This window comes from Schistocerca americana, chromosome X (assembly GCF_021461395.2).
Source record: "Schistocerca americana isolate TAMUIC-IGC-003095 chromosome X, iqSchAmer2.1, whole genome shotgun sequence".
In the NCBI taxonomy this organism is placed as follows: Eukaryota; Metazoa; Arthropoda; class Insecta; order Orthoptera; family Acrididae; genus Schistocerca; species Schistocerca americana.
Genome location: NC_060130.1, coordinates 923,746,709 through 923,767,392, shown reverse-complemented (window position 1 = coordinate 923,767,392; position 20,684 = coordinate 923,746,709). Strand labels below are relative to the sequence as shown.

The 20,684-nt window shown below is 38.5% G+C and overlaps 1 protein-coding gene across 5 annotated transcripts in view; it reads left to right on the top strand.

The window, feature by feature from the left end:
- LOC124554703 (CTTNBP2 N-terminal-like protein) overlaps positions 1–15,218 on the top strand; it is a 222,296-nt gene extending 207,078 nt beyond the window's left edge. For all 5 annotated transcript variants that reach the window (XM_047128326.1, XM_047128327.1, XM_047128336.1 and 2 more), the window contains one exon: positions 13,067–15,218. In XM_047128326.1, the coding sequence (XP_046984282.1) occupies positions 13,067–13,081 (15 nt within the window). In that variant the 3' untranslated portion in view covers positions 13,082–15,218. The remainder of the gene's footprint in view (positions 1–13,066) is intronic.
- Positions 15,219–20,684: the final 5,466 nt, after the last annotated feature.

The window sequence follows — 20,684 nt, the reverse complement described above, 5'->3', positions numbered from 1 at the left end:
AACAGGGCACATGGTCTCAATAGAACTTGCAGGGAAGAATATATACCAGCATATATTTTAAATCTTTTTATTTTTTTTTCATTAGCTCAAGTGAGATGCATTATTGCAAAGTGGTTTTTTGCTGATAGACCTAACAGGAGACTGTTGTTTTCTCATTGTTTTCTGTAGTTATTCCAGCTCCACTTAGAATTCACAATAACTGGTGACAATATTATGAAAAGGAAAGTTGCTACTCACTATACAACGGAGATGCTGCAACTTCCTTTTCATAATTTTGTTATTTTCATCATATTGTTACAGTCCATCCTGGATTTTCCATTGCTTGATTCAATAACTGGTGAAGCATTGTTTTGGTTCTGGTGCTGATCTCAGTGAGGACACACATTTCCTGTCCCACGCCTGTCTAGTCTAAGCTTGTGCTCTGTTTGGAATGACCCTGTCATTGATGGGATGTTAAACCCTTCTATCGTATTTAATCCATATCATACTGTACAGTTTATTTTGTTTGCTTCAGAGTTCGTTTACATCTTTATCGTCTGCCTTGTGTTAATACTATGTTATTTGGTTTGTGGGAGTTAAAGGGACCAGACTGCGACGGTCATCGGTCCATACTATGTTATTTATTTTTGGACAAAAAGACACTCTCCAATTTATTGTTGGGCATGTACCTTGTTTTACATGAAATTAATGTAAGTAAAATCTATGTTGTAAAAGTTTCTTTGGTATTGCAGTATTACCTAAATTAGCAAAGGAACTGAGAATAATCCCTATTGCTTACATTATTTATGAGAGTATCTGTCAAGTACTATACATATTGAGCAGAATATTACAAGCCATGTATCACGTTTTAACATGTGTTAGGGAGAAGCAGTTTGTGCCATGTCTGTGACAAACCTGAAAGATTCTACCTGGATATAAATACTACAAGTTCACATGGACGTGCACACACACTCACTCTCTCTCTCTCTCTCTCTCTCTCTCCCCCTCTCCCTCTCTCTCTCTCTCTCTCTCTCTCTCTCTCTCTCTCTCTCTCTCTCACACACACACACACACACACACACACACACACACACACACACGGGGGGAGAGAGAGAGAGAGAGAGAAGAGAAGAGGAAGGAGAGGGGGGAACTGTGAAATATTAATCCTGGAATCACAGTTACCAGAGCTCACTGTTGTGACAAATTTCATGAGAGACAAACCCTGTACGTACAGATATTAGCCCACTGCTCCAATCACAAACAGATTATAGCCCCAATTTATTCTGTAAGGCTTGAGGAACAATTTAAGAGCCCTTGTTTACTTTCTTGGAATAAATACTGTGAATGCAGTTTGCTTTTATTCACCTTGACCTACATATTTTTAGTCAGTTGTGTAGATGTGTGATATAAATGACTGGCGTGATTGGCTGGTAAATGCAATGTTCTCTTTGAGTTTACAAATGAAGGGAAAAGAAGCATTTCGAAAGAACCTTGTTCATTACTTGCATGACCATGAATGTGCATAGGATAAATAATACTGAAGATGTAGAACCATTAGACAAGAAGTTCAATATAGTAGCTTTAATTACAGAAACAGAACTAAGTGATAAAATGATAAAATATTAAAACCATGTGTGATCAAGATAACTAAATTTGAAACTCCTGTCTCTAGCTTTCTTGATTTAAGTCTTCTGTGCATTTTCTATGCTATTCAGCGAGAGCCCATGAGAGTTCTTGGAGAGTATTGTGGATCAAGACAACCATGAACACATCTGACAAGCATGTTCCATGTGTCCAAGATGAGTCTTAGGTTGGGACTCACTGCCAACCATTCCACTACTTCATTGTCCTGGCTTCACATGACATTTCTGATGATACTGACCACATTGGCCTGAGCATTAGGAGAGCCACTACCGTACACAACAGACACCACAAGGTCTAACTGCAATTTTTGATGTATTGCCTGGTGATAGGCAACCATGAACAACCACATTCTTCTGTAACACCAAATCTCAAATGCTTGAAATTCTTTTCCTTTCTGTTTTTTACACAACCAATGATTCATGTGCATACAGTGTTGTGCTCCAAACATACATTCTCAGAAATTTATTTCTTAAATCTGATATAATAGATTTAGTTGAAAGGAATGCTCTCATTTCCTGTGCAACTCTACTTCTTTCATCTTCCTTCCTCACTTCATCCATCATGCACTACTTTCCTGGCTGGAAGGTTTGTTATCAATCCATATTCTGTACTCAAAGAAATGTTCTTTCCACTCAACATGTCTTTTAATTCTTCTCCACTTTCCCAGATGATAGTAATATCAACAGTGAATCTATTATTGACATTTCCTCCTCTTAATTTTAATCACACTTCGTAACCTTCCATGTATGTAGTTCACACTTCTTCTATATACGCTTTGAACTGTAGGGTCTTCCATTCTCATTGTTTCCTGTTTGTTCTTATATATATGGTGTATTACACACATTGTTCTGCAATTTATAACTATTGTTTTGAGGATTTTTGAACATCGTGTGTTCCTTTTCCATAGTCAATCTGTTTTTCTACGTCAATGAATCCTATAAAAGTACCTTAATTTTTCTTTAAGTTTTCTTCCATTACATGTAACGTCATAACTGCCTTTCTAGTGCATTTATCAAGTTTAAGGCCAAACTGTTTGACATTTAACAGATCCTCAATTGTATTTTCCATTCTTTTGTGTATTGTCCTCATCAGCAACTTAGATACATGAACCATCCAGCTGACTGTGCAATAATTACCACATTTATCTGCCTATTGTATATCTGTGATTGTGTGGATGATATTCTTCCAAGACTCTGATGGTCTGTATCTACCACCACTTTGATTAATTATTTGGTTTCCACTTCCCCCAATGATTTTATAAATTCCATAGGAATGTAGCTCACTATGCAATAACTGCCACATTTATCTGCCTGTCGTATATCTAGCATTGTGTGGATGATATTCTTCCAAAACTCTGATGGTCTATATCTGCCACCAACTTGGTTAACTGTTTGGTTTCCATAGGAATGTTAACTACTGCTTTTGCATTGTTCACTCACATGTATTCCAAAAGGTCAGTCAGACTCTGATTCTAATACTAAAACCCCTATGTCCTCCAAATTGTCACCCATTTCATCTTCTACCATGCTGTCAGTGAGTCCTTGGCCCCTAGCAGAGGTCCTCTATCCGTCCTTTTTATCTATCCCCTCTCCCCTTTGTATTTAACAGTGGGATTCCTCTTGTACTCATAATGTCAACACATTTGCTTTTACATTCTGTGGCAGTTGTTTTGACTTTGCTTCATAATGAATTTGTCCAAATGACATATTTCCTGTTACCATTTCATGTTAGCTTCCTTCCACTTCCTCATGATTTCATTTCTAACTGAGATGTATTTATGTATTCCATTCTTTTTGTGGAGTTTTTGTATTTCCTTCATCGATCAATTGAAACATGTCTTCTGGCATGTCCAATTTCTTCACAGTTACTTTTTTATATCTATATTTATCTGTCCAACTTCAGTGATAACCCTTTTCAGAGATTTCCACAACTTCTTCCCTTAATCACCTACTGTGTTGTTCATTACCACAGCCTCAGGAAACATTGAAAACATATCATCAGTCCACATTTCCTTAATATTCCACTTCCTTGTATGTTGATCATCTTGGGGTTTCTCTTAAACTTCAGCCCACTCCTCATTATTATTAAATTACAAACTGAACCTATATCAGCTCCTGTGTACTCCTTAAAATACAGTTATGATTTTGTAAGATCAGTCTAACCATGAAGGAATGCAGTTGATGTCTCTCTGCATCTCCTGGCCTTTTTGATATATGCTGCCTCCTCTTGCAATTTTTGAACCGTGTATTTATCTCTACCAGTTTGAATGTTGTGACTGATTTGACTGTTTGGTAACATCAATAAATTTTACAGTATGATTTTACTATATGAAAACTTGAGTACATTGTGTAGTAGAAAAAATTTAAGCAATATTTCGGGATAGGAAAAAGAGGAAAATTGTATAGTTTGGTCAGAAAAAGCCAAAGTAAAGTTAGTATCCAGCATCTTTAAAATATTTATGAAAATCTTGTTCTTAGTAAAATTAATTCATAAAACAGAACAGACAGCAAATCAAAGAAGTTATTGGATTCTCGATTTTCGAAAACCAGAACCCCATGAAAGTTCACTAACTATAGTGCATCACATTTTATTAGTTTTACTTGCACATTTTTGTGGATAGATTAGATTCATATAATTTATACTTTATTTCATTGGATATTCATTAAGTGAAGTCCACCCTCTTAGCGAAGTGGTTATTCCATCTGACTACCATGTAGCAGGCCCAGGTTAAATTCCCAACAAGGTCAAAGATTTTCTCAATTCAGGAATTCAGGAACTGGGTGTTTTGTTGTTATCATCATTTCATCATCATTGACACGCAAGTCACCCAGTATGGTGTCAACTGAACAGACTTGCAAATCGGTGGCCGAACATTCCTTGGTGGGGACTCGTGGCAATCAGTGCCATACGATCATTTTGTTTCATTAAGTGAAAATATCTACCAAAATTATTTCTTGCTGAATGTGATAAACCCGTGTGATAATGTCATGATGCTGAAAAACTACATCTTCCTTTAGACACATTTTGACAGTGCTACTATTGAAAAGTGTGGAAATTAGTACTGGAAATTGGATTTTGCATTTGTAATAGAAAAAGATAAAGCAGTATTGTGATGCAAGTGTGATTATTTGGAGAAATAATTTGCTAGCATAGGCTGTGAAAATTTGAAAAAGAATATACAGGGTGAGGCAGCCAAGTCATAACACCCCTTGGATCTCCCCAACCGTAATAGATACAAAGATGCCATTTGTACAGTGAATTGCAGGGATAGGGGCTACTTGAATACATCACATTTCATGTTTGTGCTATTTTTTATTACAGAGGTATGAGCCCATCTTTGTTTTTTTTTAAATGGAACCGTATGTTAAATTTTAGCATACCATGATGGGCTTAAAAAGACGGTTTCAAATATGTGTATATCATAATATTCAGGTGAATAGTTTTTGAGACACAAATATGTTAGCGGATTGTATTCATCCGTCTTAGCAGCATAGTCCTATTCGACCTTTCCTGTTGACCACTGAGGATCTTAACAGGAAAGCCATTGTTTTCCTGCTTCTCGATAATGCTGCAAGATGACACACAAGGTAGCTGGAGAGAAGGCTATAAATGTGCTGCTGGGGTAATGAGACATCGCATTTCCATCACAGTTTCTTGGAGCAAACATGTACACCAATGAAGAAAAGTTAGATATGATTCTAGTGTATGGTGAAAGCAGAAGAAATGCTGTTAGAGCACTAAAGTGATATGGACAGCTGTATCTTGATCGTGAGTGTCCTACGTGTGAGCTTCTTGCACGTATTTGCAAGAAACTACTTGAATTGGGATCACGGAATGCCATGCTGAGGACAAGGCAGAAAACCACAACTGGCGAGGTACATGAAGAGGGCATTCTAGCATTGGTGCATAACGACCTAACTGTTTCATTGCGATGTATCGCCTCGGAATGTGGTTTAACTCAAAAAAGTGTTCTACGCATATTGCACCGGCATAGATTTCACCTGTTTCACCTCTCGTTACATCAAGCACTCTGCGGTGTGGATTTTGAACAGCGCAAGGAATTTTGCCGGTTTGCTCTGCAGCGCTTACAAGATGATCCAACGTTTCTTCAATGGGTGCTTTAGCGACTTTCACCAACCACAGTAATGTGAATTTGCATGATATGCATTACTGGTCAATAGAGAACCCTCATCGGCTTCGACAGGTACAGCATCAGCAACCATGAAGTGTTAACGTGTGGTGGGGCATTGTCGGAAATGCCATTGTGGGGTCGTATATCATTCTGGGTATACTAAATGGCAATAAATATGCACAGCTTTTGTGAAACGTTCTGTCCGTTTTGCTGGAAGAGGTACCACTAACTATGTGTCAGTGCATGTGGTTCCAACATGACGGCTGTCCTGCTTACTCTTCCCGTGTGGCTACAGAGCTGCTAAATGAAAAGTTCCTGGATTGTTGGATAGGAAGACGTGCTGAAGTGAAGTGGCCATTCTCGCTTCCTGATTTGACCCCTCTCAATTTTTTTCTGTGGGGAACAATCAAACATAAAGTGTATGCTCAAATACCAACTACACCAGACGATATGAAGCAACATATCATTGAAGCGTGCGCTGATATCATACATGACACCCTTCACAGATCATTCAAATGGTGACTACGAATGTGCATTGCTGCAGAGGGGAAGCATTATGAGCACATGCTGCAGTAAATTTTTGTATCCTGTACAGTATTTATTTTGCATGTTTGTGTGTTTTAGCTTTTTATTGCGATCAATAGTAAATATTTTCAAATAGAAAACAAATATGTATGAAATAATTGTGACCAATAAGGGCCTCCTCATTTACATTTGTATTTCTGTTACTTAAAATGTATTAACATCTTGTAGTATTTTAATACTGTATGTTGTCTACTATTTTGGTATCACAGTTGTCAAATAACTGAATAATATTTGCGCAACATCATCAGTTAATTTTTGTGCAAAGTATCACAGTATGTATTACTATTGTTGGGTAAATGGACGTGTAAATGGATGGACTCGCAACATTTACGATGTACTCTACACAACAGGAAAGGTCACATTGGACAATGCCGCTTCGAATGACAAACGTGATACAAGAATACATCTGCATCTCAAAAACTATTTGCCTAAATATTATGGTATACACATATTTGAAACCGTCTTTTTAAGCCCATCATGTTACACTAAAATTTAATATAGGGTTCCATTTAAAAAAAACCAAAGATGGCCTCATATCTCTGTAATAAAAAAAATGTGATGTATTCAAGTAGCCTCTGTCCCTGCAATTCACTGTCCAAATGGAATCTTTGTATCTATATCTGTTACGGTTGGGGAGATACAAGGGGTGTTATGACTTAGCCGCCTCACCATGTATGCATGTGTTCATACATAATCAGAAGATAAACCAGGAAGCAGACAATTTCTTTGTGGGATGTCATTTACTTTCAAGCAAGTGGAAGATTTTTTGTTATTTAATCGATGCAAAAGTAGTCATGGTGGGCTGGTGGGTAGAGCATTAGACTTCTACCCTGTAGATCCCAAGTTCAGTTCCAGATAAGGGTAGGGATGAAACTTCCTGGCAGATTAAAACTGTACGCCGGACCGAGACTTGAACTCATGACCTTTGCCTTACGTGGGGAAGTGCTCTACCAACTGAGCTACCCAAGCACAACTCATGCACCATCCTCACAGCTTTACTTCTGCCAGTACCTCGTCTCCTACCTTCCAAACCTTACAGAAGCTCTCCTGCGAACCCTGCAGAACTAGCACTCCCAGTACATTGTCCTCCATGGTGAGTCTTCATCAGAGACAAGGTATAGTCTGGAGTGCCACAGGGAAGTGTCATAGGACAACTTTTATTCTCTATATAGATAAATGACCTGACAGGCAACGTGTGCAGAAATTTACAGCTGTCTGCTAATGACACTGTGGTGTATGGGAGGTTGTCATAGATGAGTGACTGTAGGAGTATACACAATGACTTAGACAAAATTTCTACTTGGTCTGATGAACAGTAGCTTGCTCTGAATGTAGAAAACTATAAGTTAATGCAGCTGAGTGGGAAAAACAATCCTGTACCATTTGAATATAGAATTATTAAGGTGCAGCTTGACACAGTCACAATGATTAAATATCTAAGTGTAATGTCATAAAGTGATATGAAATGGAATTAGAATATCAAGTTGGCAGTAGGGAAGGTGAATGCTTGACTTTGTTTAATTTGGAGAATTTAGCAGGGGCTGACAGGACAGGAAGGGGTAACTTGGGTGGAGGGTGTGGGGACGCAGATTATTGGAGAATGAGGCCAAGACAAATATGGAAGCATGGATTTATTGCAAGAATAACTTCCATCTGTGCAGTTCAGAGAAGCTTTTGGTGGAGGGAAGGATCCAGACAGCTCAGGTTGCGAAGCACTCATTGAAATTGAGCATCTTATGCTCACTTTCATGTTGTGCCACCAGCTGGTCAACTTTTTCCTTGGACTAGTTTGGCAGTAGCCATTCATCCTGGTGAACAGCTGATTGGTAGTCATACCAACATAAAAAGCTGTGCAGTGTCTGCCACAGAGTTGCTACATGAGATATTTGTTTTCACAAATGGTGTGGCCTCTGATGGGGTAGGAAAAGCTTGTGACAGGAGAGTGCTGAGTGTGTGGATTGGGCAGGTCCCGCAGCTTCGTCTTCCACAGATATATGATGGGTGGCTGATGGAACACCAATTTAGAAGGTGTTGGAAGGATCTTGGGTAGGATGTCCCTCATTTGAGGGCATGATGAGAGATAATCAAAGCCCTGACCAAGAATATATGAGGACACAGTACTGGCTGATCCTTGGGGGTGGTGAGAGGTTTGGGGAGTGTGAGGATGTGGCATGGAAAATTTATTTGTGGACTAGGTTTGTGGGGTAGAACCTGCCTGTGAAGGAATTCAGGAGACCTTCAGTATATGGGGTAAGGGAGTTCTCGATACTGCAGATATGTCGCCTACAGGTGGTCAAGCTGTATGGGAGTGATTTTTTGTTGTGGAAGGGATGGCAGCTTTCAAAATGTGAGTACTGTTAGTGATTGGTGGGTTTGATGTGGACAGAGGTGTAGTTGGAGCCATCATGGAGGTGGCAGTCAACATTTGTGAAAGTGAAGCAGATGGGAGAGAAGGTGTTGAGGTTGTGAAGGAATGAGAGCAGGATGTCATGGCTCTGAGTTCAGATGATTAAAAAACCATCAGTGAACCTGAATTAGACTAGGGTTAGGAAGTTCTGTGAGGCTAGAAAGGTATCCTGTAGATGACCCATAAATAGGTTGGCATGGGAGGGTGCTGTGCCTTCCATTTGAATTAAAAGTAGTCATATGTGAAGTTATAGTTGGTGAGATATATAAGGAATGAGATGGTGGGTTTGGAGTCTGAGGGACACTGGACGAGGTAGTGTTCAATAGTGGCAAGGCCATGGGCATGAGGGATGTTGGTGTATAGGGCAATGGCATCAATGATGATAAGTAGGGATCTAGGAAGTAAAGGGATGGGTGTAGTGGATAGTTGGTGAAGGAAGTGGTTAGTATCTTTGATGCGAGACGCTACATTTTGGGTAATTGGTTGGAGTTGTTGGTCAACAAGAGCAGAAACTCTCTTAGTAGCAGCACAATAGCCAGCTACAATGGGGCATCCTATATTGTTTGTTTTTTGGACTTTGGGGAGTATATAGTAGCTGGTCATGTGGGTAGTTTTTGGGGTGAAGAGGAGGGGTGAGGTGGACTCAGGTGAGAGCTTCTGGGAAGGGACTATGGTTTTAGAAGGGACTGGAGGTTATGTTGGACTTATGGTATGGGATCACTATGGAAGAGCTAGTAGGTGGAAGAGTGAGACAATTGGTGAAGGCCTTCTGCCAGGTAGTCACTGCAACTCATTGTAACATAGGTGGAGCCTTTGTCTGCAGGTGGGATGATTAAGTAGCAATTTGTTTTAAGTTTGTATATGGCTGTCCTTTTTTCTGCAGAAAGATCATTGTTCTTAGGAAGAGATGTGGGGTAGGATAGTGAAACCAAGTTCAAGGTAGGAATTCCTGGAGGGTGACCAGGGAGTGGTTAGGTGGGAGGGAGCAGGGACATGATTGGATGGTGGTATGAACTGCAACACTTGCTACTTCAATCCTATCATAAGCTTTCCGGCCCCATCGGAGGCTGGGCCATCTGTGAAAACAGCCATGTCATATACCAACTCTACTACAAACACTGCATGGCTTTTTATGTCAGTATAACTACCAACCAACTGTCCACCAAGATAATTGGCCACTGCCAAAGTGTGGCCAAGAACAGAGTTGGCCATCCAATGGCACAACATGCAGCTGAGCATAACATACTCAATTTCAGTGGCTGCTTCACAGCCTGGGCCATCTGGATCCTTTATTCCACCAGCAGCTTCTGTAAACTATGCATATGGTAATTATTCTTGCAACACATTCTTTGCTCCCGTAATCGTCGTGGCCTCAATCACCAGTAAACCACTGTCCCCACACCCTCTCCAACATTTTCCACTTCTCCCCTCCTGTCATCCCTCCCAGATTCAAATCCTGACATCACCTCCACCAGCTCCAACAACCACATGTCACATGCCTAGCCTGTGCACCAGCCACACTTCCCTCTCGCATTCCTAGCTAGCAAACTAGCTGCCTATCCCATAGCCACTAGCCACCCACTTCCAATCCCTCTTCTTGCCTCCCATCTCTCTCTCCCTTTACCCCCCTGACCTGACACTAGCCCCACCACAACCTAATCCACCTGATGAAATGCAGCACTGGAATTGTAAGCCTAGCCTACTTTTCGGGCTGTGGGCTCTTTTAATCCAAAAGTATTTACATGTTACCATAAATTTCCTACAAAATTTGAGCATCATGTATGCTCACAGATGTCTTGCTTAGCACACAGCACATGAGGCAAACTGGTTAAGTCTGAGTTGTGAAAGGGAATAATTTTGTAGTTCTTCCAGAGATATTTGCATGAGTTCAAAGTGAGAATTTATGCCGTGAATTACAAAGGTTTTGAGAAAACAGAATGTTAATATCTAACTCACTACAGTAGGTTTCTATGCAATCAATATTTTCTAATAGAATGTACTTCTTATCATGATGTTGTTTTGGTATGTGTACTAGATTAAGCAAAAGCCATAAAACTTAAATGCCTATTTTGTGTAAAAACCAAATGTTGTGGACAGAAATAGATGTCATATAAAAATAAAACATTTTACTTATACTGTTGAGGATGTGTCAGAGAACTAAATGGTTCCTGCAAAATTGATATATGTTTTCCATTGCTGTTAAAGCAGTGAACTAAGTGACTCCCAATGTAGCAAAAACAGGAATTCACTCAATAACTAATTCTCCCTCCCCTCCTTCCTGTCTGGTGCCCTTTATCCATACAGTTCCAGATTTGGATTGCTATTGTATTGCTATTCTATGGAGAACCAAACATACACATCTCTAGGCTATTGTTACAGTGGGATCATCACTCTCAAAGACATTTAAAGCTTCTGCTAGCTCTCTTCAGGAAGCATGTACCTCTTCTGTGTGTGTCTAGTGTAATCGCATGGTCAAATGTGACATTGTGTTCCCAAGTGTTTGCTCATTGTTTATCTGAGGTGGGAACCAGCTCAGTATATACCTAGTTTCATGTCGGAAACTGCCTAGAAACTACATCCAGACTGGCCGGTATACCTGCCCCCTTTGTTAATCTGCGAGATGGATTTGATCCACGGCCAGTGTGCCTCCTCACGCCCTGGAAGCAGGTGCTTAAATGTCCTCAAGTATCTGGGCCAGTCACTGAAGAACTAATTCTGTCATTTGTAGAAAGAAGGAACTGCAGATACAATGTTTCAGACTGTTTGTTATGCTTTACCGGGTTCAATGTAAAATCTGTAACCATCACATCAATATTTGCAATTTATTAGAAATCAGGTTAACTGCGCTACCACATGTCTAATAGTAACCCAAAAAGCAGTTCAACTGTTAAAACCAAGCTTGATTTCAGCTATAAATGGGAGAAACTGTTTGTTCAACTTTGCATAGGGTATAATGACAGTACCTTCACTTCTTGCCTTCCATCAGGGGACACAGATGTTGGTCTCAGTTGTTAACACAGCAGAGATAGAGGCGTACATGGTCTGTTAGTACCTATGATCTTAGTTTTTGTGGAATTCTAATTTTGAGACACTCTGACAACAGTCTTGCAATCAAGATTTTTTTTTTCATGTCTTTGTATTCCCATTTTTGTTTACTCTTCATAAAGATTGTAAGACTCAGTATTTTTTGCATCCTCATTTAAAATCTTATTTCCTGAAGAAACTGTCTTACCTTCACTGGACATATCCAAAGCCTAATAGTGGTTATATTTCATAAAAACTGTGGAAGATGGCTTTTCAGACAACTCTCTTCAAATTTATATTCAAATTAGGCCATATTTTCTATGATCTATGTATGGAAATGTGTGTATGGTTTCTTTTAACTCTTCTTTGCAATTATTGTGCCACCAAAGACTGATATAAATACTAGGCACACCACTCTTGCAAAGAACCATTGTCATAGTGTAGAAATGTGGCTGAGTTAGCTACTCATCTCCAAAAGACAAAATAAAATACAGAATAGTAGTTAAACGAACAAAAATTTAACTTTTTTAAAGTATTAGGGGACAAAACTTTCAGAGAAACAACCAGTAAGCTGCGTTTTCAAGGGTCAACATGAGAATTTTGCCATAAATACAATTAATGTTTATTATTAAATTATGTTGTCATACTGGTTCCTGAACATGAATGTTATTGCTTAGTAATGACTCTCTTGCCAAATCAGTAACTGAAGAATGATGTTCTTATAATTCACCATGATATTACATTGACTTTCCTAGCTAACTGCATGTAGCCTTTATTTTTACCACAGAGTCTCAATTTGAGAAAACAAGAAAATTTTATCTACTGCAACAGGAATTGGAAAAACTGTGGCAAGGTAGGCATCAATGCTAAACTGCTGGAGATGCATCTTGAGCTTTTTGAAATAAAGGTTCATTGAAAGTTGAGTGATAAATAGTCTAGAGGGATAAGTGTAAAAATTTGACATAAGTTACAGAGGATTCAAGTTTCAGATTAAGGTACTAGTTGCAAATAGACAGTAAGATTCAAGCAGTTATATCTGGGTCTGTTATTCTATGTGGTATCTATCATTCTGCATTGTTTCTACATTTCCTTCAGTTCCTTGATCCTTTAGTTACTCAAAAAGTCATTCAGATACTCAAGATTTGTCTTGAAGCATTTAGCATTACTGCAAACTCAAGTGTCAGTTCTCCCAATTTCTGCTGTTGGTAAGTACACAGCTTTAGGTTATGAGCATAGGTTATCACTCTCATTTTTTACTTTTACTTGTTGAATTAAAGATATACTTTCTGTTACAGGTCCCGATGACATAGCTGCAAGAATTGTTCATTATTCTGGCTACTAATCTGTGTGAGAGAACAGCACTGCTGTTTTTTATGTGCAGTGAAATGCTAAAATAAAACAGTACGCGTTTCACTTTTCTTGGATTGAGACACATCAGAACAACATGTGATTGGAATATCCCCAGCTACTTTATATGTGCATGTAACATCCACTATATTCCAGCCCAAAAAAACAAAGAAAAGAAAAAAAAGAGAATATAACCATGTATTTATGCACAGTTGGGTAGGCTTATAGCTATGTCCATCTGCATGAAACATTAGAACTTAATCAAGACTCCTCAGAAAGAAACACAGTGCCCGTTATTGAGTGCATGTACTTTAACTCTTACATAACGCCATCTCTTAGTGTGCAGTTTCCAAGTAGTGAAGGGTGTTGATGGATAAAAATAGTTCAACTGCAGTAAAAGTCTATTCACAATAATAATTTATATTGGAAATGAAATAGCCACCAAATATGACTGTGGTATAAAGCCTTCAGCACTAGTGGGTCACACACAGGTCTTGCGTGAAGGTTCTGTAATGATACAATATGTACATATGAATAGCTTTACTGTATGTTGGGCTTGAAACTGAAGTATTCTTCCTTAAAATTTGTTTGGTATTAGTGGCTACATGAAATAGTCAAAAGTGTAATGCATCCACTGCGAGGTTTATGAACTGTGTAGAACTAAACAGCCTCCTTTCCAATGTCATTCCAAGGTACAAAGGCAGACATTTTATTATTTTTAGAAAAGTTAGGCAGAAGATTACAGTAATAAATGATATTCCTCATAGGCAATGATCATTTATGTGCATTGTATGTCACTAATTATGAACAAATATCATGATACTCTTAAATCTTTATGGATGTATACGTGTGTCTGTAAGGAGGTGTTTCGTGGCTTTTTTTCTTTTTTTGTGTTACTATTAGCATTCATCTGAGTTATCTTGCATCCTCTGGTATCATAAAAATACATTTTGTGTACATTATTATCCATATTCTAACCCTGTGCTGTATAAGCAACTCACAGTATGTTACATCCTTTGGTATTATATAAATAAATTTTGTATACTTTATCATCCATATTTTAACCTCTTGCTGGACAAGCAAGCCATAGCATAACTGATAACTGTCTGGTTAAGCAACAATGCTTTGAAGGTCTATATAGTGGCAAACTCACAGTATACACAAAGAGACTTGATCTGTTACAAACATTCCTGAAATTGTTTTTCTTATGTATTTTGCCACTTTGAATATTCTTTCTACAGTTGAAGCTGTACATGTGAAAAAACACGTGAAGAAGAAGAATAAACAGTAGTATAAAATGTATACTGTTTTGATTAATTGATCTCAAAATTATTTTTAACCATAGTGAAATAAAGTACAAACATGAATACTGGGAGAACATTTCATGTCATCTCACTTTATAAAGAATAGAATGATTACAATGACTGGTGAAATATTCTCATACTTCTAAATCTGCTAATTATTTCTCTGTGAAATAGCAATAAACAACACAGGTGCATTGTAATGTCCTTAAGCTTTGTAATATATGCCTGTACAATGTAGCGATAAGGTTTTAAGTCCAAGGCTAAGACTAATATAGTCATCTGCTGATCCAACTGTTTAGCATACAAGACTAGTGAAATTTTCAGCTTATACATTATAGTACTTGTGTGTATATAGAATGAGACAATGGAAAAGGGAAGCCAGTCATTGTGCAATGTTGACTCTTTGGAGAATGGTTTTTGGAATATCTATGTACATGACCACTGTGTAGTGGTTGAGGTACATGTTTGTTTGACCCTTCAACCTTTTTTGCCAGATAATGTAGAAACATTGAAAATACATAACTTTTGTCAGTTTTGTATGTTGTTTTCACTTTCTTATGTGCAGTGTAAATGCTGCATAGATTCGAAAAGTAACAATAGTAAGAGTAGTAGCACTGACGTAACTGAAATTTCATAACTGACTGGACAACAAAGTGGCGTTGCTTATGCTGTCATAAGTGTGTATGGATCAACTTAAGTATTTTTGAAGAAAAAGTATTTGTACTAGGGAGAGTCAAAAATGTAACCAGAAACTAGAAAGTAAGAAAGAAAATAAAAATGAGACGCATTTGGTGGATTTTTTTGTATGAGGTGATTTAAAAGAAGTGAAACTACCATTAGAGATACTTTTGGGAAAATACAGAAAATAAAAAGTAGCATCAAGCTCTGTTTTTACTGAGAACAATTTTTATGATTTGTAGACAAATTATTTTGAACTTCTTTTTAAGAGTTCTAGCTATTATTATCTGTATTTGCATACTTGTATGGTATACATGAACTGTTCTCCACTGTAGATAAAAAAATACTGAAATTTTGGCCAAGTTCTCACTGTAAAAAAATAAGAAAAATATTCAACAGTAATCGGAAAAACACTTTTCCTCCAAACAAAAGTACAAAGATGTAACCATCATTTTAAAAATATCTTATTTTTGTGTGTGTGTGTGGGGGGGGGGGGGGGGGGGGGGACTTTCATGTGTTTGATAACATATATTCTTTTTCATGTCTGCTACATGTATGCTAATTAGAATAATGTTTTAATCCTTTGTTACAATGGAATAATGAAAAGCTCTCATGTTCCCAGCTGAGTGAAACTGCCATCCAGCTGGAAACCTGAGGGCTTTTCATCAGTACTATATGCTGGGTGAGTCTACATTCAGACAATGGAAAGAGTTGTGTGCGTATTTATATAAATCCAATACTAGCACAAAGAACATTCAGTTTGTGAGTTTTCTGATGCAGTTTGTTTTTGTGATTAAGGGGTACTGTTGTTGTGAATGCTAGAGAAACACAAGAGTAAGAAATGATTAGAAAGTTTTGGACAACCTGAAGGATGCTACACGTATATTTGCAGCTTATTTTGATTTAGACTTCTTATTTACGTGTTCCATGAACCATTTAAATGTGACAACATAATGACAAAGATTGAGTCATTTTCAGGCATATTTAACATCTGCATCTACATCTACATCGATACTTTACAGTCCACCTTAAGGCATGTGGCGGAGGGTACCCCATACCTCTACTAGTCATTTCCTTTCCTGTTTTACTCACAAATAGAGTGAGGGAAAAGTGATTGTCTATACGCCTCTGTATTAGCCCTAATTTCTTATATCTTGTGTCTTTGTAGTCCTTAAGCACAATATGTGTTGGAGGCTACAGTGAGCTTTAAATGCCAGTTCTCCAAATTTTCTCAATATTGTTCCTCGAAAAGAACATGGACTTCCCTCCAGGGATTCCCATTTGAGTTGCTGAAGCATCTCTGTAACACTTACATGTTGTTCAAACCTACCAGTAAGAAATCTAGCAGCCCGCCTCTGAATTGCCTCGATGTATTCCTTTAATTTGATCTGGTATGGATCCCAAACATTCAAGCATTACTCAAGAATAGGTTGTACTAGCATCCTATGTGTGGCCTCCTTTACAATGAACCACACTTCCCTAGAATTCTCCCAATAAACCGAAGTTGATCATTCACCTTTCCTACCACAATCCTCGCATGTTTGTTCCATTTTATATCATTTTGCAATGTTATGCCCAGATTTTTAAACAATATAACTATGTCAAGCAGAACACTACTGATGCTGTATACAAACATTATGGGTTTGTTTTTCCTACTCATCTGCATTAGCTTACTTTTTTTTACATTTGGAGTTAGTTGCCATTCATCACACTAACTAGAAATTTTGTCTAAGTCATCTTGTATTCTCCTACAGTCACTCAACTTCAGCACCTTACAATGCACAACAGCATCATCAGCAAACAACCACAAATTGCTGCCCACCCTGTATGCCAAATCATTTATTTATAAAGAGAATAGGAGTTGTCCTATCAAACTTCCCTGGGACACTCCTGATGATACCCTTGTCTCTTATGAACACTTGTCATCTAGGGCAACATTCTGGAAGTCTTTGAGCCACTCACATACCTGTGAAACTGTTCCATATATTCATACCTTCTTTAACAGCCTGCAATGAGGCACCATGTCAAATGCTTTCCGGAAATCTAGAAATATGGTATCTGCCTGTTGCCCTCCATCCATAGCTCACAATATATCATCTGAGGAAGGGGAAAGATGAGTTTTGCACAAGCAACACTTTCTAAAACCTTGCTGATTTGTGGGCCTAAGCTTCTTGGTCTCAAGAAAATTTATTGTATTCAGACTGAGAATGTGTTCAAGGATTCTGCAGCAAACTGATGTTAGGGATACTTGTCTGTAAATTTGCAAATCCATTCTTTTACCCCTCTTATACGCAGAAGTCACCTGCACTTTGTTTCCAATCTCTTGGGACTTTACACCATGTGAGAGATTCATAAGAAATGCAAACTTAGTAAGGGGCCAATGCTATAGTGTGCTTTTTAAAAACTGGATTGGGATTACATCCAGACCTGGTGATTTATTTGTTTTTAACTTCTTCAGTTGTTTCTCTATGCCAGGGATGCTTATTATTATGTCATCCATTCAGGAGTCTGTTTCATAAAACAATGGTATATTTGTATGATTCTCCCGCATGAATGATTTCTTGAATGTAAAATTTAAATCTTCAGTTTTCGTTTTGCTATCTTCAACTGCCACACCACATAGGCCAACAAGTCACAAAGCTGTAGATCTACTTAGTGACTACTTTACATAAGACCAGAATTTTCTTGGTTTCTCTGCCAGATCTTTTACTAACAAGGGGAGTCCGCCAATTGTGAAATTCAGATTCAATTCATACTGCGCATAATAAAAGCTCATGGCCAGAGGTGTAATGTGGCAAAGCACCCAGATGCACTTCTCAGCCATTGTCAAGAAAATCGACAGTTAAAAGAAACCGTTGCGGTGAAATACTCTCGACGATCAGTAATTTTCTACAGCGTCGTGGCGCAGCGGTAAGCGCTCGGGTTCGTAATCCGAAGGTCGCTGGATCGAATCTCGCGCCATGCAATTTTTTTTATTAGTTTTTTATTATTAGTTTTTTGTAATTCAAATATATATATATATAAAGTATTAATGAATTGCTTGTGCATGTTGGTGAAGGCGGATCGCTCTCCAATTGTACCGCCTCCATTTTTCCGTTTTTTTTTAACAGGGTGTACCAAAGCTCTCCCGTCCGCACTGATTTTCGACAATGTTATAAGTTGCGCTAGGGACCGCATCTACCTTCTTTCGAAGTTAGCAGGCAACTATGCTGTTATGCGGCGGCACGTTTCGGCCCATTCAACATGTCATTCAAGTGTAACGAGCGAGTAACGGAGTTTATATTTCATACCTGCCACAGCAAATTTGTGTTCGTGGGGTCTCTATTCTAATTCGAACATTTGACTTACGCTATACGTATTCGTTTCGGAATATCGTTTCTACGTCTTCCGGTTAACTATGCGTGGTTAACATTATGAAGACAATTAATAACATTTGTGAAATACAACTTTGTTTGCGGAAAACGTAATGATGTTCGAAGTCGCCAGTTTTTCCACGACAAACGACTTTCAACAACTTATTATATGCATAATTGTTGCAACTGATTGCCGGGAATAAAAATATATATATATATATATATATATATACATATATAAAGTACGAACCATACAACTACTACCATCCTCATACCTTACAAGGGGAGGCCGCCAATATATATATTTGAATTATAAAAAACAAATACTAAAAAAAAAGGTTGCATAGCGTGAGATTCGATCCGGCGACCTTCGGATTACAAACCAGAGCACTTACTGCTGCGCCACGATGCTGTAGAGAATTATTAATCGTAGAGAGTATTTCACTGCAACGGTTTCTTTTAACTGTTGATTTTCTCGACAACGGCTGAGAAGTGCATCTTGGTGCTTTACCACATTACACCTGGCCATGAGCTTTTATTATGCGCAGTATGAATCGAATCTGAATTTCGCAATTGGCGGCCTCCCCTTGTAAGGTATGAGGATGGTAGTAGTTGTATGGTTCGTGCTTAGATCTTTTCACAGATGTACGAATCTCTACTAGCCTTTACTTGTCATCATTTGCGCATTCTCTTTTGAACTCAGCATGCAGCAGCCTCTGTTTGCTCAGTATTTTCTGAGTCCTGTTATCAAACCATTGTGGGTCTTTCCCATCCTTAATCCACTTACTAGGCACAGAATTCTCCAGACCATGATTTACAATCTGCCTGTAATTCCTCCACATCCACTATAATGGAACTAAGTGATGTCAATTCACTGTTTAAGTGAGATGCTAATAACTGCTTATCTGCTCTTTCTAGCAGAAACACTTCCCTAACCTTCTTAACTGATTTATTGACTTTTGTAACCATGGTTGTTATAATGACATCATGATCGCTAATCCCCATTTTTATACTGACATTGTCATAAGGTCCAGCCTATTTGTACCTACGAGGTGTGAGAAATTTACATTCCATATGGGCTGCTAAACTAGCTGCTCAAGACAGTTTTCAGAAAATATTTTTAAAAGTACTTCACATGACAGACTGTCTGTAACCCCTGCAATAAATCCCTACACATCCCAGTGTACACTCAGTAGGCTAAAGTCGCCTCCAACTAGTAATGCGTGATACAGGTATTTACATGCTACTGACCATAGATGTTCTTTGAATGACTCCAGGAACTATTGATATTTATGTATGGCTGCATACTGGCAATTTGTCAACAAATTTATGTAACAGTAGAAAATACACTAATGGAAATACTACTAAAATGAAACTCCAATATCTCCATAACCATGAATATTTTGATTAAAACTCAATGCTATGTGAGATTATTTTCAGTATATAAAATGGTCACTCTTACAGATGAAAAATGGTGCATGTCTACAATTGCTGTTGTGTGTTTGCAACATTACTGAAGCTTTTCAGGTGAAGATCACAACATAGCAAGGCAAGAGAACATGCACATGTAGCTTATCACTATCTTTCCAACTTTGAGAAACACTGTATCATTGGCATGAGGGACATTGGAAAATCATACCAAAATGTCGTAATGACTCCAGAACAAGTAGTAACAAGATGGACTCAGGACAACAGTATGCAAGAGGAGTGGGCGTGAGTCCTTCCCGAAGGACTACACCAGGGCTTCACAACATACGTTCTCGTGGGGCAAGCTGTGAGCAGCAAGGCGCGAGCATGGAGCAGCGCGCGCACGCTACCCTCACTACCGGACCAAAGCGGAGAGTGGGGAGAGTCATTTGGGGTACACAACAGCTGCCGCCAGTCAATGTAAATCCGCGGCTACCTGCAGGGATATCACTCACGAATTATTACTGCGACAAATGAATCAAATAAAGGAGAATGTACACGTGCCACATAATGTTATTAGCTTAGTGTATGCCTCTACCATCTGTAGACACTGAAACTAAAGAGTTCCACGACAATCCTATATTTTCAACACTTTCTTCAACACTACTTAAAATATCACCTCCGGTTGTAGTGTTCTTCATGGCTACTACATCGAGGAGCTCCTCCCTCACCTGAAGATCTCTATTAACACCTCTAATAAATATGGCAAGCTGCGCTGTACCAGTGATATCAACACTTTCGTCCAGAGCTAGAGAATACGCCAT